Source organism: Vitis vinifera, chromosome 4, assembly GCF_030704535.1.
Source record: "Vitis vinifera cultivar Pinot Noir 40024 chromosome 4, ASM3070453v1".
NCBI classification, from domain to species: Eukaryota; Viridiplantae; Streptophyta; class Magnoliopsida; order Vitales; family Vitaceae; genus Vitis; species Vitis vinifera.
In genome coordinates, this window is record NC_081808.1 from 1,651,324 (window position 1) to 1,676,236 (window position 24,913).

At 32.8% G+C, this 24,913-nt stretch overlaps 3 protein-coding genes across 9 annotated transcripts; all 3 read right to left on the reverse strand.

Annotated features, from left to right (window-relative positions):
- Positions 1 to 353: 353 nt before the first annotated feature.
- Positions 354 to 7,079, reverse strand: LOC100266232 (fatty-acid-binding protein 2). 4 transcript variants are annotated; one of them, XM_002280094.5, is made up of 11 exons: positions 6,864 to 7,079; positions 5,731 to 6,309; positions 5,421 to 5,619; positions 4,954 to 5,029; positions 4,756 to 4,858; positions 3,661 to 3,729; positions 2,450 to 2,486; positions 2,284 to 2,358; positions 2,150 to 2,201; positions 911 to 955; positions 354 to 832 (listed from the first exon to the last, which is right to left on the reverse strand). In XM_002280094.5, exons 2-11 carry the CDS (start codon positions 6,243 to 6,245, stop codon positions 735 to 737), a joined length of 1,269 nt encoding a protein of 422 aa, XP_002280130.1. In that variant the 5' UTR covers positions 6,246 to 6,309; positions 6,864 to 7,079; the 3' UTR covers positions 354 to 734. The 4 variants fall into 4 exon arrangements, with proteins under 4 accessions (XP_002280130.1, XP_010648392.1, XP_010648391.1 ...); XM_010650090.3 differs by lacking the exon at positions 6,864 to 7,079 and adding an exon at positions 6,719 to 6,821; XM_010650089.3 differs by lacking the exon at positions 6,864 to 7,079 and adding an exon at positions 6,510 to 6,740.
- A 4,081-nt stretch (positions 7,080 to 11,160) lies between these two features.
- On the reverse strand, positions 11,161 to 19,555 carry LOC100244127 (guanine nucleotide-binding protein alpha-1 subunit). 4 transcript variants are annotated; one of them, XM_059736155.1, is made up of 16 exons: positions 19,257 to 19,555; positions 19,112 to 19,160; positions 18,614 to 18,740; positions 18,019 to 18,201; positions 17,777 to 17,849; positions 15,872 to 15,909; positions 15,680 to 15,769; positions 15,414 to 15,491; positions 15,140 to 15,247; positions 14,941 to 15,042; positions 14,146 to 14,201; positions 13,468 to 13,602; positions 12,803 to 12,896; positions 12,505 to 12,564; positions 12,340 to 12,419; positions 11,161 to 11,659 (listed from the first exon to the last, which is right to left on the reverse strand). In XM_059736155.1, the coding sequence occupies exons 3-16, from the start codon at positions 18,617 to 18,619 to the stop codon at positions 11,482 to 11,484; spliced, it is 1,281 nt and encodes a 426-aa protein (XP_059592138.1). In that variant the 5' UTR covers positions 18,620 to 18,740; positions 19,112 to 19,160; positions 19,257 to 19,555; the 3' UTR covers positions 11,161 to 11,481. The 4 variants fall into 4 exon arrangements, with proteins under 4 accessions (XP_059592138.1, XP_019075135.1, XP_010648394.1 ...); XM_019219590.2 differs by having other exon boundaries at positions 18,019 to 18,206; positions 19,257 to 19,552; XM_010650092.3 differs by lacking the exon at positions 18,614 to 18,740 and having other exon boundaries at positions 18,019 to 18,206; positions 19,257 to 19,553.
- Positions 19,556 to 22,464: 2,909 nt separating this feature from the next.
- LOC100266471 (uncharacterized) lies at positions 22,465 to 24,913 on the reverse strand. The gene is made up of 4 exons (XM_002281772.5): positions 24,190 to 24,913; positions 23,789 to 23,884; positions 22,785 to 22,852; positions 22,465 to 22,664 (listed from the first exon to the last, which is right to left on the reverse strand). Exons 1-4 carry the CDS (start codon positions 24,808 to 24,810, stop codon positions 22,553 to 22,555), a joined length of 897 nt encoding a protein of 298 aa, XP_002281808.1. The 5' UTR covers positions 24,811 to 24,913; the 3' UTR covers positions 22,465 to 22,552.

Sequence of the window (24,913 nt, forward strand, 5' to 3'; positions counted from 1 at the left end):
ATTAAGATTTTAAGCACATTGATCGTAGATCAAGTTTTTATATGAGAGGCTGTGGGTTGATGCTAGTATGAATGTTTTTATCCCAAAGGGAGATAGTAAGGGTTTTTTAATCAGGGTGTGCCTTCATCAACATTAGAAAAAAGGGTATTTATAATTTTTAAAAAGTGGGGATTATTTTTACAAAGCAAGATTCTTAGAATATTATTCCCTGAACGGATTCCTGGGTGTCACTTCTGAACCATTTTAGGCATTCGTCCCTTGAGAGTTGTAACTGTATAATGGGTTTTTCATATAGGCCTTTTGGCGAATTACACCAAAACAGAGGAAACTTGCTGCAACTTCACAACACAAAGTGAATGAATGGTATATAGACATGTTATTGCAATTTGATGGAATGAACCAACTCAAAAGCTTACATCCTATTCAACCACATGTTGTGGGTAAGAATGGTGTTTCTATATATATAAAATTTCCTCGTGGAAATGAAGGAAATCTATTATTTTCCCTTTTCTACTAGAAAGAAACTAATCAGGGCAGCTATCTAACCTCAGAAAATCCCCGAGAAGCTACAAAGAATTGAATAGTAATGAAATTCAAAGAGAATAATCCCTAATAATCTGCATGTGATCCTGTAGGGTTGGCCCTTTTAGCTACCACCAGAGCTTAAAATGCATTAGCAGCCAGTTGCCCTTTTAAAAAGAGAGACCGAGGAGGTGAGAAATGAATGAACCAGGTTAGCATCTCCTTATGATATTAGCAACGTTTCTACCGATCTCTTCTTTTGTTTGGTGTGACACGGGAACATCTCCGATGTACATGTCAAAGAAGGCCCCTGGAAGTAGAATTGTATTAGAATCTTAGCTAAGTTGATTGGTGTGCAAAGTGAATTTGAAGATGAGAATTCACTTACTACAAAGATCTTTGCTATGAACTACTCCAATCGTTCTGCCTCCGACTGCACAAATAATGTTTCACAGTAAGTTGTGGATATGAAACTCAATGAGCTGTATAAAATCTAAATAATTAGAAGGATTGTTCGTTCCCTATCCTGTGCAAAGTGGAACTGTGTAGTGAAGTAGGCTATAGCTAGCATGGTAGTACAGTTTGTGCAAATTGAGGAACTAGCAAAACATTAATGGGTGTAACTAGGAGAATGGAGTAATAGAAGCCCACAAATCCTTTTAAGTTCCGTTAGCACCTTCATATGGGTTATGTACTAAGCCCACAATATGTGTGATGCATGACACAAAGTCCACAACACAAATGCGCAAGGCATAGGCAAGTACACAGGGTACACACGTTGACACTATGGGCGCAATGCCCTGGTGAACATGATCAAATCATAGTATGGAGCATGGCTTGAGTGAAATGAGGCATGAGCTCAGGCATTCCTAGTGACACGAAGATCGGGCATGATGTAGGCTGTTGAGAGAAGCTAACTAGACATGTGACATGAACCAAACAAATATTTGATTGCCAAGATGTGACATGCAAGGAACAAGGCAATGGGTGACATGATCAAGGAAGGCAGTAGATCAAGGCCAACAAGTGGCATTAGTTGCACGCGTAGAGGCGATTGTTGGGTCAAGTGACACATCAACTGCTAAGACATGTGATGATGTCCAAAGTCAAGAAAAGGTTAACCATCTAGATATGGGTGGAGAAACTAGGTTTGACTCTCCTAATCAAGGCCACTTAGCACACTAATACTTGTGAGTGGGCAGATGCATGGGCTGATGGTGGCTTAGTGGGGGTGTTGCTGATGTAACCTCCCTAGGATGTTTATATATATATATATATATATACAGTTACCAAGCTTTACTGAATACATAGAAAGTTGCCTAAAACTTAGTGCGGGAGTCTTGTTCTGCAAGCCTAGACAGCTTCGATATTTGTGAGTGAAATAATGTGGTTTATGTGCTTTCCCTTTAAAATGCTGGCCATGTGTTTGCTATCTGGTGGTTGATTAAGGAAACTTGGTAGGAACTTGGGTAGGTTGGCTTAGAGGGGCCTAAGCACTGCACATCATGAAAAAAAGTTGGTGGAAACTGTAGGTGTGTGACAATTGTCATCATGCAGATGAGCCTTAACAAATGCAACTGCTATCACATGTTTTATTGTATAAGACTTTTTGGATCAAACTACCTACTTTCAGTGATTAGTTGTCCATCAGCTGTTCGTCGGAAATCAATTGTTGTCCCCTGAAAAATTCCACTAAGGTTAGATCATACTCCATGCTGTTTAATAAAGAAAAATCAACTGTGACATTGAATAGAGAAATACCGCAGGTAATGGGATATCTTGTGTGAAATAAGATCCAAATGTTGTCAGGCACTGGTAATCGGTGTCTGGGTTTGTCTTATGAAAGGAAATAAAATTGTCAATGATCAGCAAAAGAATAAGCATTGGGCCACAAAAAGAATTTTCACTAACAAATGATTTTATTTACCTTCAATAATCGGTTTCGAAGGGATTTCTCAAAAGCACTGCAACAAATAAAATTAAAGCACACAAAATAAGGAAAGATAACATTTAATTTCATCATCAATTTTCATAATTTATGAATGTCACTTAAATATGAGGTGTTGACCAGAACGAATGAGACAACAATGGACCTGGCTCAGTAAATAATTTTGAATTTAGGCTTCATTTTACTGTAGGGTTTGTAGAATTGTAACTTGAAAGCCTAAAGCATAATCCACCAAATAAAACAACAGAATATGCCATGCCAACCAAGTAAAGTTCTAGGCAAATATAACTCCAGAGAACCTAATATGAGCTAGAACCAAAACAAAGCCAAATCAATTAGCCCACCATCCCAACCTGGGCCAAGGTAATTCTAGGCTCAGACCAAATAATATGCTAACCATAATGATCTTATCCCTATAACGGGTTCCCTATTTACCAAGATTCTTGGAAATATCAAATTGTTAATCAACAAGAATATTCAGCTTGCATGTATGGGGTAATGATACTAGCCCTTCGGCACCATTGTGGCAACAATATCCAAGATGTTATTTGGAACTCACAAAGGGACTGTCATTTAAAATAGGTTAAATAGAAAAATATCCTCCATATTTTCTTGACTCTGACATCAGTGGGTCTAAATGTTGCCTTGAGCCAACATCACGTAATGGAGTTCTTGCCCATGAATTTGCAACACTTACTAAGCCCTGGCTCAATGCCAACAAATGTCATTATATTCATCCAAAGTCAACAACGGATAAATCTCTCATGAACATCCATTATCATCTATGTAACTCAGTTACGAACTTTCCAACCATATCAATATAGTAACTTGATTTTGCTTGCAATATATTCAGATCAAAGTTGTCACCTAATGGTAATTGTTAGCACAGGCTCATTTTTCTACAGCAACCATCCGGTTTTTAGTTCAGTGATCCAACTATAACACCAAAATTAATGATACAAAAATTTCAAACCTCTGCGCAGTTCCCTAAAACCCATAATTATCTAGAAAACAGCATGAACCAATAGAATGAAGTATCCAGATAGAAACAGAAAAATTGCTTTCCAAATAAAAGGAACCAAATTGAAAATTAAGCTTAAGCACTGAGAACAGTTCAATCTGGACCATGGATGAAAAATATTCAGGGTCTAATATTCCAAGAAATTTCAAGAAGAAGAAAGATAACTTACTCTCTCACAGTGTTGATTTTCATCCCATTGCAATTAACCACAAGCCTAACAGTCATGTTAATATCCTCCCTGCAGCCCTCATAAGAACTTAAAATAAAAAAATTGTAACAAAAAAGTTCATCAACTTAAGCAAAAATTTATAATGGACCACAAAAATTCAACTTAAGTTCTTCTCCAAATTCATGCGTTTAAAGATAGTTCATAATGTTCTAAGTCCAGATTATAAACCTCAATTCAAGAGTCACCACACCCAACAATTTAACCCTTCTATGCACATAAAAATGTGGTGTTGGAACATGAAGTTTTAGGAGAGATTCAAAATTCCAAGTGTTAAACTTATAAACTATAGATAAGAATCATGGAAGAACATGAATTTTCATAACTATTTTAAGTAACAAATAACAAACTGGAGCACAAGAAAGACCCATCATCTTGCCCTTGAGGCCTGGTTTGGGTGATAAGGGGATGGGAATGTGGGATTACCTATCAAAAAGATTTAAAAAAAAGGGGGGACGATCCCTCAACATAAAAAATAAATATAATACACACACACACACACACACACACATATATATGTATATAAAATATATGTATGTATGTATATAGAGAGAGTGAGAGAGAGGGAGGGAGGGAGGGAGAGAGAGCAACATATTTAAGAAAGGGGGATAACCAATGCAGGAAACAAAAAGAAAAATTCATCAAAATCAAAGCCAAAACAAAGAGATGCGGGCTGAAAACAAACATTGGTGCAAGCTCTCCAGCCTTATTTTTTGCCAGAACTTAGAGGTGGAAACCAAGCACCATTCTTGTAAAAGGTTTTTAAGGAACAATTGATTGACGAATTCAACAAAAAGAAGTAATGACCTATAGAAGCTTTAAAGATTTCATTATTTGTGAACAAGATAGAAATGAACAAGAATTTTACAATGAAGGGAATCATCCCAAGCAAACTTATCCTTCATCTATTTGTGAATAAACTTCTACTTAATTCTCCCCAAAAAAACAAAAATAACAACAGCAAAAATGTTGATACTGCTCAAAAAGTAAACTAGAAGCACTGAAAAAATGTGTTTAGCATGATAACTGCATAAATACCTGAGAAGATCCTCATAAAAATCCTGTCGTTTATTCAATTCATCCACTGGAATAGAAGCATACTTTGGACCCAACTTCTCACAAATCAATAAAGGATGAACATCTATAAGGAAAAATCTTAGATAATGAATGACTGGAAGGATCTTGAGGTGGATAGTACAAATGAAGAGGAATTAAGTGAAATCCAAAAGGGCTTACAAAAACCAAAAGCATAAACCTTCAGAGACTTGATTTTTATTATTTTCATAGTTCGGGATCCAGTTCCTACAAGGACCTGAAATGCAGGTGGAAACATCAAAATGAGTAAATAAAATAAATAAACAAAGTAAATCTCAACCAAAAAGAATACAATCAACAGAGGAGGAGAGTCAAGCTATTTAAAAGAATTCTCATACAAAATTGTTAAAGCATCTTGAATTGCAAATAATGTTATCATCAGAAAAACATATGCCAGGAAGCATAAACTGTCATACAAAAATTGATGAAACATGAATGAGTTTGCTTCTGCTTCTCGAGTTTTCTAAAACATGTTTCTAATGAGAAATAACTGAATCTCCACTGAAAACCTATATATAGATGCAGCTGAACCATAGAGAAAGAAGAATCAGTATGCTAATGATATTAGACATAAAAAAAACAACGGATTTAGAGTCTAAAATAAAAACCTCTGAAGTTAAACTGGAATTATTTTCTCCAACTAAAATGTTGTCCAAAATTGTAGGGAACTCAATGCCAGTCCTGGGCTCAACTGCATGTCTTGTCCAGTTTAAATCGGGAAAAGAAAAATGAGAAGACCTCTGGTGCTCAATCTCACAGGACCTTACACCAGTATCCTCCAGTGGAACAGCCATTACTTTGGGAGTTCTGATGAGAACCAACAGAGAGAAGCATTCAGAGACAAAACTTCTATAAACAAAATAGACAAATAAGAGCTGAAGATGTGTCATTGCCAATAGATAAATTGGGATGACTCACAAATTGTCTAATGGCGGTACCAAAGCAGCTGCTAATGTGAAGACAGGAATTGATTCAAGCCCTTGAACTTCTCTACAGAACTGTCTAATTGTGAAATTTGAAACTTCATCAAAAGGCAACCGGCCAGAGGCTTTTCCTTTTGACCTAGAACTGAAGCAAAATCCAGTAAGATTATGCTTACAAGAACAAGTTGGATCCACTTTTGCACAGGATTTCCAGTTTTTAGGTTTTGAAACGTGTGGATCACCCGACGACCTGTGCCTTATATTGGAATTTGACCCACTAGAGAGCTGCAGAAGTACTGCACCAGCAAATTTTGAGATGCAGTCAAATGCTTCTTGAAGAGCTGCACTGCCGGGGGCATATATGCGTCTAGACCCATAAACAGAGTTGTCCACAAATGAAGTAACATGGGAAAGCAAGTGACCCCCAAAACTATTTGATATGGACTCAGTGGGATCAATATATGGAGAACCCCCATCAAAATCCATGAAGAACAACCAAATATTCCGCATTTTCGTTATCAACCCGCAATCAAAAGCCACAAACTAACTGAATTGAGGAGCAGTTTGAAAACACCTGCATATATCTTCCATCAGTATAAAGAATTCTAATATTCCTCAAATTTTCTGGCTGTGAAGATGCATTTAAGCAAAATAACAATAAGAAAAATCTAAATCATCACTCAGCCTTTTTGCCGTGGAATTTTCTGCAAAATCAACGGCATTTGACCTATGTGTCTATGTGGAGAGAAATTATTAAGGAAAGAATTGCATTACTCTAATCATAATCACCCACAAAATCTCCTCAAATTCAAGACCCATTAAAGCAAACATCATTGTCTTCCAGAAAACCAGCTGAGAAAGTTATTAACTCTGAATACTAGAACAATGCAAAACCTATATATCACAAACTTCTTATAGAACAATCCAGTGCCCCAAGGAACTCAACAGAGCCAAATCTAACAATCACGTCAAAACAATATTACCCATGTAAAAAAATGCTAAAAGAACGTGAGGGGCCACATTCAGACCCATTCTCTCTTGTTTCCTCCATCCCCTCACCTTCTTTTTCCGGGAAAAAAAAAAAAAAGAAAGGAAAATGCAAAGCAAACGAAAAGTTAAAAGACAAACCTGAAAAAAACACGAGGTAGAAAGGTTCCAAACTTGCAACCGGAAAGAGGAAGGCATTCAAAACCTAGGGTTTTGAATGGAAGAGAAGAGAGAAAAAGAATCAGGGGAAAGGAATATGCTTTCTATTTTGTTCTGGTACTTTGAAAGGGAAAAGGGAAGGAACAAGTCGGTCCACCTTTTTCCGAGAAAACGTGGAAAGGGAAAAATCTTGGGGTTTCCATTCATTGCCCCATTTTTAGCTACGCTTTTTAAGTGGTTACCTGTTGGCGGGTAGTGACGGCTCTAATTTTCTCTTGCGTTTTCCATTTTTCCACTTTTACTCCACGTGGAAAATGAAAAATAAAACTTCGAAATATTCTTGATTATACTTTTTTGTGGATGAAACAAATAAAAAAGGGATTTTGATATGAAATAGTTATAAAAATGTTTGATGAAGAATATTTTGAATCCAAAATATTGATTTTGTTGTTTTGAAAGAATGGAGGTTACGTTTCCAAATTGAGTTTGTTAGGCCTTTTAATTGAATCTCCCCTATGTTAAGGGAATGATTTTTTATGATTGAAAAATTCGACTTGAAACTTATCTCAAAGTTTTAATTAGCTAGATAGGGCTAAATAGATCATTTTCTTTTGTTTTATCCAAAAATCAAATTTTGAACTTTTATATTTTAATTTGCTAGATAGGTAATTTTTTATTTTTTTTTCACCCAAAAATCAAAATTTTAATTTTTATATTTTGAGTATGAAATAATTTTCAAATTGTGAATCTAATTCTCCTTGTGTTTTTTTAGAAAAATAACTCCTTTTTTTACAAAAATATCTTTTACTATTTCAAGTATTTATAGGTAAGTTTTAAAAAAGAGGATTATTTTTATAAGAAAATAATGAAGATATTTTTATCCAAAAGAGACCAAAAAATAATGGGAGGTTAAATTTTAAAAATTAAGTTTTCAAAAACTCTTTTAATCAAATAACCCTAAAGAAAACATAATTTATTTGAAAAACCATCCATAAAATATTCGTTATATGGATGTTAAATACATATATTTGTCACCATTCTATCATGGCCCCTGTCTCATCAATATTGTCAATTGTAGTAGTGCACACATGACCCAAGCTGCAACTTTGCTTCTTTTTTGGGCCTATATCCTCAAGAAATGGTTTGATAATCATGAACTTACATACAAATTTAGATGATATCATTCTATCACAGCTCCACTCTCCATCAATATTGTCGAATTCAGGACTGCAGTGGCGCACACATACCCCATACCTCGGTTATGTTTCTTTATTAAGTCTACGCCCTAAAAAAAAAGTCTCGATAATCATAAACTTACATACATATAATAACTTAATGTTATATAATACAATTCTGTCACGACCCCTCTCCATGATATTGTCATATTCAGGGCTACAACAACACACATGGGCCAGGCCCCGATTATGCTTTTTTATCGAGCTTATGTCCTCAAGATAAGGTCTTTGTAGTGTTATAATATAAGCCCTTCATATATGACTCTTTACCACTTACCCCTTGGATGATGTGAAATATTACTTAGCGGCTCAAAGGCTGTTTAACACTCATTAAAACTTTATTTTTCTCATCAATTACCTTAATTCTTTTTAAATAAATTCATTTTTCTTTAATTTTTATATTGGCCAAGCTTTATGTTTTCTTTTCTTCTCATTATTCCCTTAGCTAACTCAATCATACTTATTTCTATAAAAACATACAAAGTCTTAATCCACTATCAATAGAACACAACTGCCCAATTAAGTAAATAACCTACCAAGCTCTCTCTTTTAACAATTATTATATTAACCCTTCAATACTTTCAAATAAAGTTTACATATCACCGAATTTTTGTGGGCTTTCAACTTAAGATCCTAAGATCATTAATAGAGTAAGAATGAAAATAGGGGGAAAATTCAGGAAAATTAAAACCCAAGAAGATGACAAAGAATTAGGAAATCTTTGTTGAAGGGCATGAAGAATCTAGCACAATCACATTCTTGCCAACAGCCCATATGGGTCTCACATGATTCTAGCCTTTCTAGGCTAAACATATCACTGTATTGGTGCTTCCATATATTGAAGATGATGTACCTAACCTTGGAATTATTCACCTGTTTGGGTATGTTGGGTGGGGCTGGCAAGTGGCAAGCCAACCAAACTTTAGAAGTATTCCCACTTTCAATGTCTTAGCTCACCCACAGCCACACATCCTCTTTCCTTTGATGTGTGTAACTACCAAAATTTTGTGGTGTGTTCAAATCATATTAAGATCAATTTTTATGTTACATTTATAGTTTTAAGTTTTCAAATTGAAAAGAAGAATTTTAATATTAAGAAAAAATAAATTTTATCCAAATTGTGCATCATTTTCTTTCTTTTTATTTAGTAGGACATGAAATTTGTGCATTTAATTCCATAGTAAAAATCACAATTATTATTCAAAATTAATAAATGTTAAGTTTATTGAGTTTTTTTTTATAAAAAAAAAAAAAAAGAAAAAGAAATTCCATACACCATATCTAATGAAAGAAGAGTGATACCTTATGTGTAAGTTGCATAAATGGCTTCTTCTTCTATAGATGACTGATCTTAAAGATATTGATTAGTTATATCATTGAGTTATTTGAGAAAGCAATGTGAAACTTGTCATTTTTCCTATAGAAAATAGACATCTAGGACAACAATATGAGATTGTTTTCTTAAATTAATTATATAAATATAAAATTAAAAAAAAAAAAAAAAACCTATGATATCATTTGGACATATTTCTTATCTTCTATTTTAAAAGCAAAAACTTGGATTATGACTGAAGTTTGAATTCGAACTAGAAACATCAAGTGCACTCATTGCTCAAATGTCAACCCTCCGAGGGCCAATTTTGCTTGCCAATAATGGTCAACTTAGAACTTTGGATTCCATGGTATGAGTGGAGCAACTATGTCATCCTACCTATTTAAAGTTTGAGAATAGATCAAGGTGTTGTGTCCCCGATATATCTAATAATTGGTTTTACATGATAAAACTCGCCTAGAGACTCTAGCTATCCTAGGGAAAACTTTGGAGGGTACCAACTACTAAATGGTTCAATTAATTTTCCCTCCTTATAACCCCAACATAAAATGTAGACTTATATTAAATGGATAATAACTTTCAAAAATTATTTAAAAAATTAAGATATTAAACAAATTTACCACCTCAATTTTTAAAAATTTTTAAAGACAAGAAAAAAAAAAATAGTACTTTTTGTAAAAATTATGCTATTATTTTTCATTTTTAAAACCAGAAATTCTAAATAATTAGTGAGATTTATATCCTTCTAAAACCCATTGAGAGGACTTTTAAAATGAATATCTTTATCTTAATTTGAGTGAAAGAAAAGAGGTAATGAAAGCAATAAATGAAAAAGATAATAAGTTAATGAAACTTTTGAAAAATTCTCCACTTTTTGGAAATGCTATGGTATTGAATCGCATATATCAACTATGGGTGTGTAATCAATCAAGACCATCCACGAAATGTAAAGAAATGAGACTAAAATATAAAAAAATATGAAGTATAGATAAATGGGACTAGGATACAAACAAATAATACCTAAAATAAAATACAAACAAATTAGTCCATCTTTTTCCTATTTGGCCATTTCTGATTGGCGACTACTTTTATGGTATCAAAGAGCAGGTTTTCAAAACAATAAGATGAACCCCACTTTCAAAACATGGCTTCCAAAAACCTCAAGATAACGCCAGAAAACTTCAAACTCCTTTTCTTCTACGGTTCTATCACTCAAATGTAGAAGCTAACAACCATTCCATACAAGGATTATATCCGATAGGGATCTGACTCCGGGTCAAATCCCATGCCCAACCCCACATTTCAGGCCCAGGCCTAGGAGACCCTCCTCTCTTCTCTTCCATCCTGGAGGCCAGGCCTGAAGAAATTTCAGTTCTGCAATGAGCCCTGGCTTGACCATTCAAGCTTGAACAGGACTAGCCAAAGCTTATGATACCAGGCCAAAGTCTCCGGTTTCTGCTAGGAGATCTTCACGAAATGATCCTGAAAGCCGATGCCGAAGCAACTCAACTTGCAGAACATGAAGCGCAGGAAAAACAAATTCTAGACTCCTACTCTATATATCCCATGATTCCCATTGAACGCATTATGTATGCTAAGAATCAGTTTATAACATGCAAAAAGAAGAGAAATGGAGAATTATAAAAATCGACACCTACAATTAACTCTTCCACAATGCTTGGCAGGAAAAAATTATAGGCAATGAGCTGTATAAGGATCAAAGAATGAAGTTTATAACATGTATGATGATTCAATACCCACAAAAAGCAACAATCGAACAATAGAATAGATTCTTGGGGCTGAGCTTTCCCCGAAACCAAACCACCAGCCAAGAAAATCATGGGGAAAGAATCAAAGTTCTCTTAACTTGCATTGAAAACAAATGGGAGTCCAAAACTTTTTAAAATATAGAATTTTTTGATGAACTCAATATACCAGAGGTGAATGGGTTGGGGGGTGTTCCTTCTAATGCCAAAAATCTGATCAAGTCCTTCAAAATATTGACATGCTTTTCTCAGAAATTGCTCCATGGTCACAACAAGCCAGCCTCAAAGAGATTTCTCCTTCTCAAAGTCTCATCTACCAGCTTGAAGGTTTTCTTCACAAGCTTTTGATCAAGGGCAGTGGTCCTGTATATCTTAAAGACGCGGTCCACACAATCAGGAGCAGTGCTCTGAAAATACAACTCTTCAAATTTCTTCTTAACAAACCTGCAGGCCAAGTTCCATAACATGGAATGCTCATTTAGTCCATGAACCAATGTCAAACAGTTATTTAAAAGACTTGGAAACCCCAGAATCTAGATATCACTCTTTGTTCTTGATAGATAAAGAAGTATAAATATATTAAAAAGAGGCACCAAAAGAGCAACCCAAAGTATACAGGATGCATACACTGACTGCCAAAAGGCACAACCAAGAAAAAAAGGCTACAAAACAGGAAGGGGTACAACAACAACACCCACCCTCAACGAGTGCTCAACCAATCAAAGAAGCTAACTAGAGTCAAAGGACCATCTTCTAGATATCACCTACAAGAGTTATGATTGTCCAGTGGAAAACAGCTGCTAAGACAGGGTTTCCTTTCAATACAAGAACATGAGGGAGGTTTCGATATGTAGGAAATCATACGTGTGATAATGGAATGCTGCTATATAGCACCATTTCATTTTGCCACTTCATCACAACCTCTTGTTCTCTTATATCTATACTCAATTTTCTCCTCAACTCTGGAAATTAAATTAAAAACCAACTGTCAACCAAGAAGATTATAGCATATTGTTAGTAGTAGCAAGGGAAACAACCCAATTGGAAGAGTATGACCAACTCTGGAAATCCTTACGGTTTTCAATTCCTATTTTCCAAAGAAAAAGAACCAGAAAGATGCTTACTCGTATGCATGCTCAATTTCTTGTTTTCCTGTTGAAACTGGTTGGTAGTCTTTGAACCATTCACATACATTTAGTGGCACCTACAATGCAGAAAATATCAAAGATCCAAACTGGTAAACTTTTTCAGGTATGAGTAAGATGTATACTGCTTTTATCAGCTCTTACTTTTATAACTTTCTTCTCAAATATATCAAACTTGTTTAAAAACAGCATGAAGGATGTTTTCTGCACAAAGGAAATAAACAGAAGTCATAAGAAAATCCCAACAATCTTGAAATAAAGTTTCTCAGCTTGAACTAATTTAAGAAATTATTAAAAAAAAAAAAAAAAAAGAGCCCGGTGTGCAATATTTACAATAATTAGAAAGGAATAAAGAGAAAGAACAATAGAATAAGTTGGAAAAGCAATATCCATCATATCAAGAAAATGAAAGTTTAATAGTAGAAGTGATACAAAAGTAAACCTGAAAACATGGTTGCTTCAGGACCCACTCAAAGAGTTCCTTTGTCTCCATCATTCGGTTCTTGTTTTCATCCTCGAAGAGAGTCTGGTCATACCTGGAACACAATCATCAATTGAAAGCATCTTCAGCATGACACAATTTTGACAATAGCCATAGCATTATCATCTTCCTTATCACTGGGTGGGGTGGGATGGGATGGGATGGCAACTTGTCCCTACTAAATGCCCAACCTGGGAACACCAAAATGAATTTTTACTTTTATTTTTCTATTTTCTGTCACTTTTTTCAACAGAACACTTCCCAAACAATCTTCTATCCAAAGAAAGAAAGGGCAACCATTGTGTTTCTCAAGCATGAGAGGTCCTCTATCTTTCTCACAATAACATTTTTTTTGGCAGGTAAATTTTTGTCCCCATTGGGACTTGAACCTAGAACCTCCCACAAACCCTCCCCATCCCTTTACCACTTGAGTCAAGCCTCAAGGGCCTCTTTCTCACAATAACATAGAGTATATAAACATTTATAACCATTGAAGAGGCAAAAAATTCATTAACAAACTAGAGGGGCAATAGATTATAGCTGGTTGAAAGGCAGTCTGAAAAGTCATAAATGCCACATGCATATATGATTGTGTAGCTGGTTGATGAAAGAAATAGTAATCTTACTCGCTAATAGCAGCACAAAAAATTACAGCTGTAACACCTTCAAATAAATGGATCCATTTCCTTCTTTCATTTCTCTGGCCTCCAACATCGAATAATCTATATACTTCGCCACTTTTCTTATTCTCTCCAACAGGACTGTAGACATTATAATCAGCACTAAGTCATTAATTGACTTATCAGGGAAGCAAAATCCAGACATGTTCTAACTTCTAAAAATAAAAATGAGTACTTTATTGAATCCACCACATGAAGCTACAAAATTTGACACACAAATGTAGGAGTAAGCTATCATGCTCAAATGTTACATAAATCCATGTATGATCACAGTAGCATCCAGGAGGTACAATGCTATAACATCATGATTTACTATTTCAAGTAATGATTGTTTATCCTTCTCCTTATGAAAGGTGCAAATGAGAAATGTTGTCTGAAAGAGGAAAAGATAAGAGAGATTCAGCTCCAAACATGAAAGATGTGATATGTCATCTATGCTTGAATGAAGCTACAGAACCAGTTCAACATTGACCAAAATGCATTTTTTAATAAGTATTTTCACTAGTGCACAACTAAAGTTAAACAGTAAATAAAGCCTGATTGAAACAAACATGATAAAAATCAAACAGCATCTGAAAAGCATGATTCAGGAATGGGAGGACCAAGCAATTAAGCAAAATATACCTGAACTGGATTTCTACGACACCTGTTGTACGAATTCTTGCATAGAGAACATCCTCCTGCATTATAGAAGACACAATGACGATCATGGAAAAGCTAGACTTCTATAACAAAAATTTTCAGGTAATACTGACAAAAAGATAGTACAGAGAAGATGACAATACAATGCACTCTAAGGGATAGGATTTTTTTTATTCTCCCCTTCAAATGTATTGTTTGTTGGGTTTTCCAACTGATGGTTTTGGGGGAGCAGTTCTTGAGAGAAGATAACAATGCAATGCACTCTTATCTCATAGGATAGTCTTCCCTTCTATTGTACTGTTTCTTTGCTTTACCTACATTTAGTTTGAGGGAGCAGCTCTTGATACTACACATTTTATGTAAATTTATGACACTTAGCACATATCTAACATTAGAATACAAATGCAGTTGTCAATGGAAACAACAAAAAACAACTTAGAAGCTAAAAAAAGGAATGCGGAATGTAATAATACACCTTCCAACTCATTGAGGTTCTTTAATATATGATTTCACATCAAAACATACTTTCAATTGGTAATTGATAGTAGAAATTACTTGTTGATTCTTAATAAAAATGTGCAAAATCTGCAGGATCTCCAAACAAAATTAATTACTGGGGCTAAGTTATTCATATATAAAATTTCCCTATTTTCCAACATCATAATTCTGACAACTAGAAACCTATAAAAAAAAATAATGATAATTCTGAACCAGAAATTGATCATCTGCTAACTGTTTTGTATAACAATATAATAAGATATCATGAACTCAAGATACCTTTGTTGGAACATAATTTGCATCAGACAATCTCTCCAAATTATCCATAAAATAATGTGCACAATCCGGCACTTGAAGTTCATTACCACGAGAATAAGTTTCCTACATGTTCAAAGCAAAATTAGATGCTGAAAACATTTCATTTAGAACAGGACCAGACAGTAATAAACTTTTCTCATCTGAATGAAGCAGAAACAACCTGAATTGCAGCATCTTTCCACAGCGTCTCTATCTCATTTGCAAGCTCTCTTGTGAGACGTGGATAATCTAACCTGCCTCCAATTTCTGATAATTTTTCTCCTATATCCTGGTACAGAATGGATGTTTAATCGCTGGCTAAAAGGTTTTCAAACAAATAAATGAATGCAGACTATTATAGCTTAAAACAACATTCTTTGTTTAACTACTGTCAACCATTTCAAAAGAGGAGTGCAGAAAGATTGTGTAATAGACGATGAGATTGAAACCCAAACCTTATTTTCAATGGACAAAGCATACTTTGAGGAATCCGTTGTATTTTGAGCCAATTCCCTTGACCCATCATACAAAACCTGTTCAAGAAAAACAGTAAGCTTTGAATACAAAGATTACATCTCATCTCTTCTAGCTTTGAATACATGATTTCAACTCATCTCATGATAAAAAAATATGCATATCCCTATTAAGCAGCTGACACTAGGTACTACTTATATTTTGCAAACAGGGAAATAACCAACACACCCTTTCAAGTATTGCATACTTTTATTGTCTGATATACATTGGCATGGACGACTGAGATATAGCTCTTTAGCTCTGCCTCGTCAAAGCCAGTTTGAAACAAAAGTTTTATCTGCACGCCAATCACATAAAATGAAGTATCAGCATTCTCTGTATACAGAGAAAAACAAGTGCAAGCTACACAATTCATGGGACGGCTAATATTATGACTTGCCTGCTTAAAAATTGTGGACTTCCCCGACTCTCCAGCACCTTAACAACCAGTGTATTGACATGTCAAATTTTGAGCAACACAAAAGAAGAAGAAAAAAGGAACAAGCATTCAAATAAGAAAAGGAATTTAAAAAATAAAAAAATAAAATGAAAAAATATTCATTACTAAAAAGTTCCAAGAGCTAAAGTCTAAATAAAAAACAGTCTAAAATACATCTGCTAACCCCAACTGCGCCAACAAGAAACTACAAGCATTCCTAAAAACAAGAGGATTGAACTCTTAGATTCTCGCAAATGACAAGTTTTCAATCAATAACATAAATCATTTGATGTTCAAACCTTTCTTCGTATGCTTGCTCTCTATTAATAGCATGGTTTTAAAAACCGGACCGGTTGGTCCAACCGCCGGCCAGTCAAGGTTCCGGTCCAGTCCGGTGAATTAGACTAGAAAGTGATTGAACCAAAATCAAACCGATTGAACCGACAATCCAATCAGCAAACTGTCCGGTTCAACCACTTTTTTTTTTTTTTTTTCTCAGCATCAAAATGACACCATTTTGATGAGTATAAAAGATCATTTTCCTTCCCACCCCCGCACAGCTGCCCTAGCTGGTACTTCCCACTGTCGCCGGCCACTGGAGCGTCGTCTCGCCGGAAGCCCCCCCCCCCCTCTTCTCCCAAAACACAGTCCCCCGTGCGCCCTTGCCGCCACCGGCACACCTTCCAGCCACCTTCCATTTTTTATTTTTTTTATTTAATTTTTATGTTTTATATTAATATCTTAATTTTTAATTTTTAATTTTTTTGTTGATTATAATTGTAATAATATGTTTAATATTTAATTTTTTTATTTTTGTTTTATTTATTGCACATTGAAATTTTAATTTATTGAAATTATTGAAAATATTGGGTTGATTGACATCTATAGGTAAAAAATATTATGAAAAAACTCAAAAGAAACTGTCAAAATTTAAATAGAATTTATTACTTTTATTTATTTTTTATTTATTTTAATAATATATAAAATATATAGAACTTTTCCGGTTCAATAACCGGTCTCGTTCTGAAAACATTGATTAATAGTATTATTCTGCTTTCTAAAGTAAATATTAAAATGACATAAAATCACCATGGCCCAAACGAACATGCATACAGGGCATATCTATAATTTTTTATTTGATTATGCAAGGAATCAAAACCAATGTACGACGAACACTTTTAAGCCATTGAAGTAACTAAGGTGCAAAAACCTGGAAACCACAGCCTCCAAGATTATCCTTTAGCAGGAACCAATGCTTGAGACAAGCCATGCATAGAAAGATTTAGCTGCTTGTTGAACATGAAATTTGAATTGGTATGTGCAGTAGCTGAGTCCTAAGTCAAAACTTAAGAAAACAAATTCCTAAAAAAGCAGCAGGCAATATTTAGCAATATCATAACTTGTCACCAGAAATAAATTCACACTATGCAAATTGGGAATGTAGGTAATATTGGTCAGGGCCTGCATTGAGATGGAAAGCACTCAATAGGCCACAGGATTTTGAAGACAGGTTGAGGGCACAGTATAATACACTGGTGGAGAACCGAGTCCAAGTCCTCATTCTGAAATGCAGAATCATATTATGAAAATTCCAACAAATTAGATACAAACATTAGAGCTCAGTATGGCCCCCATCAAACATTTTAATATGTAACTATAGACGTTTGCCTAAATTCTGGAAGGCACCAAACCGGGTCAGTGCATGGTACCCCTGTGCTCTCTTTTCTCATTACCTTGCATTTGCATCAAGCGTGAATTCTTAAGAACATAATTTTTTTCATGCAACTCAATATTTTAAAGAAAAAAATAAAACAAATAACCAAAAGATAAAAATGTAATAAGAAGCACCATTTTATTCATATGTACCAAGCAGTAGAAGTTTCTGAATATGCTTTTCTGCTTTTGTTTCTTGCTCAATCCTCCTTTCTATTTCTGCAGCCTGAAAATAGATGAGTTTAGAAGCAAATTGAAGGCTCTTATGTAAACTGAGAAAAATATCAAACAGATGGTTATGGCATGATTACAGATAGGAAACTGCAAAGCTGCCCTACAGAACTCAGCAGAAAAAATAAATAAACAAGTATAGATTTTGGTCAACCATATTTTACCTGTGCATTCTCCTCAGCATCTGCTTCATGGTAATGTTTGTGTCTGCTGCAGATTGAACCCATTCTTTCTATCACAATAGAAAGCATAGAATATATACTAATCAAGCCACACCATGTGTAGGGGATTCTACAATAATCTGATAGATTCTCTCTTTTGTAAAGCTCACTCACAATGTGTTCAAGCTGACCTGATCACAAAGCTACAAACCATTAAGCAGGAATATAAGGGAGCCGCATCTTTCTCAAATAAAGACCCATAAGATAGTTCACCCTCCAATTCAAAATACTAAAATTGGATGATAATTTTCAGAAGGACGAACACAGAATTTGGCACTCAAGGACCTAAACCCATTTTCACATGAAAGCCGCGAGTTCAAACCAATACACAAAATCCATGGAATGGTTTTCTTATATCTCAACAAGGAATAAAACCCATTTCCATTTAATCAGCAGCATCCAAACATCAAACCTGAGAAATTAGCACATACTACTGTGGCATTTTATTCTGCCCATATATTTGCTATGCCCACCAACAAAATTGTAATAATTTTATATCTATCTAAGAAATGTTATACAAGCACTGAAATCCAGTTACCTCCATATGCACTCAGATTCTGGTTTTGCTTAAAAGGGTATGCGGGGAAACCATGCCAACTAGTAATCAAATCGCAATAAAAGTCCACTGAATTACATGCAATTTCTCATGAATCCGAGTTAATTCTCTACAAAGATAGCAGGAAAATTACAACAAGTGCAAACAATAAATATGCTAAGTATCAATGCACAATCAATGTGCTGCGTTTACAGCACAGCTCAGTTTTTTACATTAATTTATACTCTGTTTCTGCCCTCCATCCCTTTGAATCAATTACCAATTTCTCATGCTTTTTCGACGCACCTTTAAAAAAATACTGAAAAAAAGAAAAAAAAATAAAAAGGAAAACAATAAATAAATTCGGCTAGAATTTCCAAAACTTCCACAAACCCTCCAACGTCCACCTCCCACTTCCACTCTACAAATTTCCACCTCCAAAAATCCCCCAAAAATCACCAAACACAAAGCATTACCAGAAAATCAACAACCAAAACCGACCTAGCGAAAACCTTTCGATCTACGCCTCCGCGATCCTCCAGAGAGATCTCTGCCAAAAATTCAACCAATTTAAAAAAAATGAAAAAGAAAAAAAGAAAAAATAATGAACGGTCTAGAAAGAGAAAGAGGGAGAAATCGAAAGTACCTGATTTGAAGATTGCTCTTGTCTATTCCGTCACTGACACTATGCATATATACACACACAGAGCAATATATAAAAATTTATTAATATTTATGTGGAGAAGTGCAGAGAAAGAGAGCGATAGGAGAAGCGAATCTGGTAGGAGAGAAAGAGAAAGAGCGCCGAAAGCTGCTCAGGAAATGGCGTCAGTCAAAGTAAAAGAAAGAAAGTTGGAAACCAGTTTACATAGAATAGAATGGAATTGTTTTCTCGGGAAAATCCACCATCCATACGCCCTCCTCTCTTCCTATATATATCCATATACACTACTGTGGACTGGAGGCCTGGGTTTTCCTTTTTTTTTTTTCTTTTTTTTTTCTTTTTTTTTTTTTGTCCTTTTGGATTTTGTCTTTCGACCAGCGGTCTGTGACGTTTGTTGAATGTCGCTAACTTGTTTCAGCCGTCTGATCCTTTTTTTTCTTTTTTTGTGCTTTGTCTTGATGCTATGGTCTGTGGCTAATTTTAGCCCTTTGACCAAAGGATAAAAATATTTATATGTTTGGGAAATGATTCCTGAAAACAAGGGCATGTTTCGAAATATTTTCTAATTTAAAAAATATATATATTTAATATTTAAGTTTTTAAATATAAAAATTCTCAAAAAACTATTTTTGAAAGTATTATTGAATGGACTCTAATTTCTAAAATTAAAATACACGTTTATTAAAATTTAAAATTGAAAAATAAGTGTCTATTTCTAAAAAACAAAAACATATTTTTTAAAATTCATTGAATCAATTGGTACAATTGTTTTCAAAATTTTTTCTAAGTTTAAAAGCGAAAAACAATTTTTAAGTATTTTATAAAAATATGAATATTAATATCTTGGTAAAAGTGTAATTGATTTTTTTTTTAAAAATAAATAATAATTATCTCTAACAATTTTTTATTTAAAAATAAATAAATTTACTTTTTTAACATGTAAATTAATCAACTTTTTTATTATATGCAAATTAACGTATTTTGAAATGCTTTAATTAAATCAGATTTTGAATTTCAAATCATTTTTAAAAATAGCAAATTTATTATTAATTTCAAATAATTCAAAAGAATATCATAAATTTTTAATTTCAATATTACATCATACAACGGGAAGAGTAATAATTTTATGTTTAGTGTTATTTGTTTTTTATAATTTTTAAAATTTTGATAAAAACTTCTATTTATTCTAAAATAAATGTTTTCTATTTCACTTCATTTTTAAAAATAATTTTTTATTTTTAAAACAAAACTTTTTTTAATTACACGACCAAACCCTCACATCCATTGAAAATGGTTTTTTTTTTTTAATGTACATCATTTTAAAAATCAATTCTCAAAAAACATTTATTTTAAAATCAATTTTTTTTATTATTATTATTAGTAGTATCATTTTTTTTTAATTTCAAATATGCAAAATAGTTTTTCTTGAATTTTTCTTTATGAATTTCAATTATTTTTCAAAACACTCTATAAAAAAATTTAAAAAAAAACATATGGAAATATTTTAAATTGGTTTTAACTATTCTAAATAAAATATTGACAATGAATTTTGGTCAAAATTCAAACAGACTTTTCTCTTGATTGATATGGAAAAATATGCATTTGAAACGATGGGCATGACAATTGTCAAAGTAGTAGTTTGAAAGAGGGGATAACTCACAATAACAAAATTGAGAGACGATGAAATGTCAAAGCCGAGTGAAGAAAAGTTGATACAAAGCTTCAAACATGAGGAATACTAGAGGATTGTGACAGATAAGGAAAAAAAAAAAAGCCCCTTAAGAAAACAAGGTGGGTTGAAGACAAATTATTCATCATTTTTATCATTTTTTTTATTAAGGACGGGTTTTTTCGAGTATCATGCTGATATAATAGAATATATTTGGAACAAAAATAAACGAGTTAGAAATGCTTTGGTTTTTTATATTAGAGTTAAATTTAAAGTGAATTTGATTATTGTTTTATTTTTATATTATGTCTGTTTGATTTAAAATAATAAATAAAAATAATTTGTTTATTTTTCAAGTTTTTTCCTTTTTGATATGTATAAAATAAAAGAATAAGAATTATAAAAATGTATAATATTTATTTATTTATAAATTATATTTTTATGTAATTAATCATTTAAAAATAAATTTTTTGAAAAATAATAATATCTAAAAAAAGAGTTTGGGTCTTTTCCCTGTTTAAATTTTTTTAGAAGAGAATGAAAATAATTTAAAATAGACTGATCCTTCCTATTATATCATATGTGGCAATTATCTAAATTTAAAAGTAAAAATTATATTAATTTTTGTGGCGAGATGTGAAAATTTTATTTGGAAGTTTGATTGAAGTTGCATATTTAAAAATTTCATCAAATTTAATTTTATAAAAGTTGGTGTGTCTAACAATATTTTTTTAAAGGAGCAATGATTTGTTTAAAAAATGTTTTTGAAAATAAATTTTTATTCTTTAAAATAGAGATTGGGTTTTGAAACTAAAAAACACGTTTAATAAATTTTGCATAAAAATATTTTTTTAAAGAATCTGTTTTAAAAATATATTTTAAAATAAATAAATTTAAGATATTTTCCAAGTATTCTCATGGATTATTATAAGAAACAATTGAAAAAAATGAAGAATGTTAAAAAAAAATTGCATGCAGGAATTCAAATATAAAAAACATTTAAGGTCTATCTAATAAATGTTTTTAAAAACAATTCTAAAAAATAGTTTTTAACAACGGTTTATTTAAAATGGTTATATGATTTTTGTAAAACAAAAATTTATTTAAAAATCTAAAATGTTTGTAATTTATATTTAAAATTTTAAAATATGTTTTAAAAATAAATTTTTATATTTAATATTTTATTATTTTATATATTTATATAATTATTTCTTAAAGCAATTATTAGAAAACAACATAAAACGTCTAAAAGATATTATATGAAAATACTTTGTTTTATATTCTTAATAACAAAAAGAGAAATTAAATTTTAATTATTAAACGTATTTTCTATGTTTTTTGTTTTGAAAAACAGAAAATTATTATAAAAAACAATTCCTAAATAGGTCATTACTACTATGGAAAATGGTTATCAAAACAATTTTTTATTACTATTTTCAAAAATATTTATAAGAATAATATCATATTAAAAAATTAAATTAAAAAGTTTTAGATATATGGAGATGGGTAATAGCTGCAATATTAGGAAATCAACTATAACTAATTTTATAATTTTAAATACTACATAAATGTATTTATATTATTTGAATAATTGAAGGAAAATGAAAGATCAGGCACACAAGAAGTTTTTGACAATGGCATTGAAACGTTCCGGGAATTCAACTTGGGGCATATGTGCCGTCTTCTTCATTACTTCCAGCTTCGCCTTCTCTCCCAGAACCCTATAATCAGAGGTCAAATTAATTAGAAATTATAATCTTCACAAAAACAACCCATTTTATTTTATTATTATTATTATTATTTTTAATAATTTGAACTACAAGGGTGTTTTGGATGCATACTCTTTGAGTTCAATAGCCTTTCCCAAGGGAAATATTTGGTCATGGTCTCCCCATATGATCAACACCTCCTGCAGGCAAAACCCAATCACAATATGCTACGTTAGAGAGCTCATAAAGAAAATGGAGAGAAAACATATTAGAAAAGACAAAAAAAAGTAAAAAAAAATTATTTTCTTGTCTATGGAAAAGAGAAGAGAAGGGAATGCATTTTTTTCTCAAATTATCTTTACTTTATTTAGAGAAAATTAGAAGAAAAATCTTTTAGGTTGTGTTTGGTTCTTCAAAAATTTAAAAGAAAATATCAAAGAAATAAAATAAAAATAAAAATAAAAAAAATCAAAGGAAAATAAGAAATATATTTAAAATCAATAAATTATTTTTGCAAGTATTAAGGTTATGATTAAAGTACTTGAAAAGTACTTTTTCTTTAGTACTTGGAAAGTACTTTTTCTGAAAAATAAATTTAATATATTTTCTCACTACCAATCATGTTTGATTCTTAGAAATTTAATATATTCTCATGTTTGGTTTCATTATAATTTTTTTTAAATTAAATATAATTAAAATTAATTAAAATTTTATATATTTTAAAATTAATTAATCCTTATATAACGGAGGAAATTAAGTAAAATGAGTTTGAAGAAATATATAAAAATAATTTATTAATTTTAAATATATTTTTTATTTCCTTCCACTTTTCCTTTCTATTTTATTTTCCTTACGTTTGCACTCAAAATTTACAGGAATCAAACATAACTAAAAAGTTCGAAAGGAAAATGCAAAAAATAATAATAATAATAATAAATTACTTTAATATGTAAAGTCATACTTTTTTCACTTATTTATCTCTTTTATATGAATATTAAATAATTTAAAAATATATAATTATTTTAATAATTTTAATTATCTTGGTTTCATGATAAAATAAATTTATTATTATTTTTTATTCCAAAAATAACATAAATAATTTAAGATTAAGGTGATTATTGATCATCAAGAAGTACCTGTTGAAGAGGAGATATGTTTGGTGTATCTTCGCGTCCGAGTGTTAATCCCTTCAAAAGTCCCTTCTTTTCCTCTCTATTGTCAGAGTATAGCTTCTGCAAATTTACACATGAAAGAAAAATTTTGCCCATTAACGATTACAATCATGAAGGGTCTAACTTTAAATTTTTAAATTTTGATTGAAATTAAGAAAAAAATTGAAATAATTTGCAATTGATGTTATTTTGCTTGATAAATTTGAGAGAAAATAAGCCAAAGAAACTGTTTCGTATTAAGTTACAATTTTGTTTTCTAAAAGCAAGAAATGTTTTTAAAAAATGTTTTCCAATAGGTTCAAGAGAAAGCAGGGGAGAAAGGAAAAGAAAATTATTGGAGAATTCATTCAAGAAAGAGCACTCACGTCGATAATGTCATTCCACAAGAAATTCGGAATCGTCGGTAAACGCTTGAACACCGCCAGAGAAGTCAACGTCCTGAGCTGCTCCGCCGTCCGCGGCAGCATCAGATCCTCAATCTCCTTCAATTTCGCCCTCTGCAACAGCTCCTCGTTATCTCTCCTAATCAAATTCACCGCCGAGCTCGCTATCACCACCTTCTCCACCCTCTCCGGCCACATATAAGCCATGTGGTACGCAACGAAGCCGCCGTAGCTCGTCCCCATTACAGCGTACCTTTCAATTCCCACCTTCTCCAGCAGTTTTCCGATCGAAACCGCCTGAAAAACCTCTGTCCGGTCCGACGACGTGGTGGTGGAGTCGCCGAAGAAGATGAGGTCAGGCACGTAGACATCGAAGTCCGCACAGAAATACTGTACCTGACGGCGCCACTGCCAAAGGCAGACTGGCCCGAACCCGTGAATCAGAAGTAGTACAGGTTTATGGGAGGCTGTGTTGGGGCCCCAGAAGTGGATACTCGTTTGGTGGTCGATATCAATGGTTTGCGAGGACAACCCCGATGCGGTGAAACAGCGGCGGAGGTAGCCTCCGTACAGGGAGGTGGGACTGAGACAGGAGGCTACCATGGTGGTCGATGGAGAGGTGGCTTGGCCATTGGAATCTTGGATGCCTTTTGAGCTGAGCAAAGTACAAAGAAAGAAATGTTTTTTTTTTACTTTTTGTCTTTTT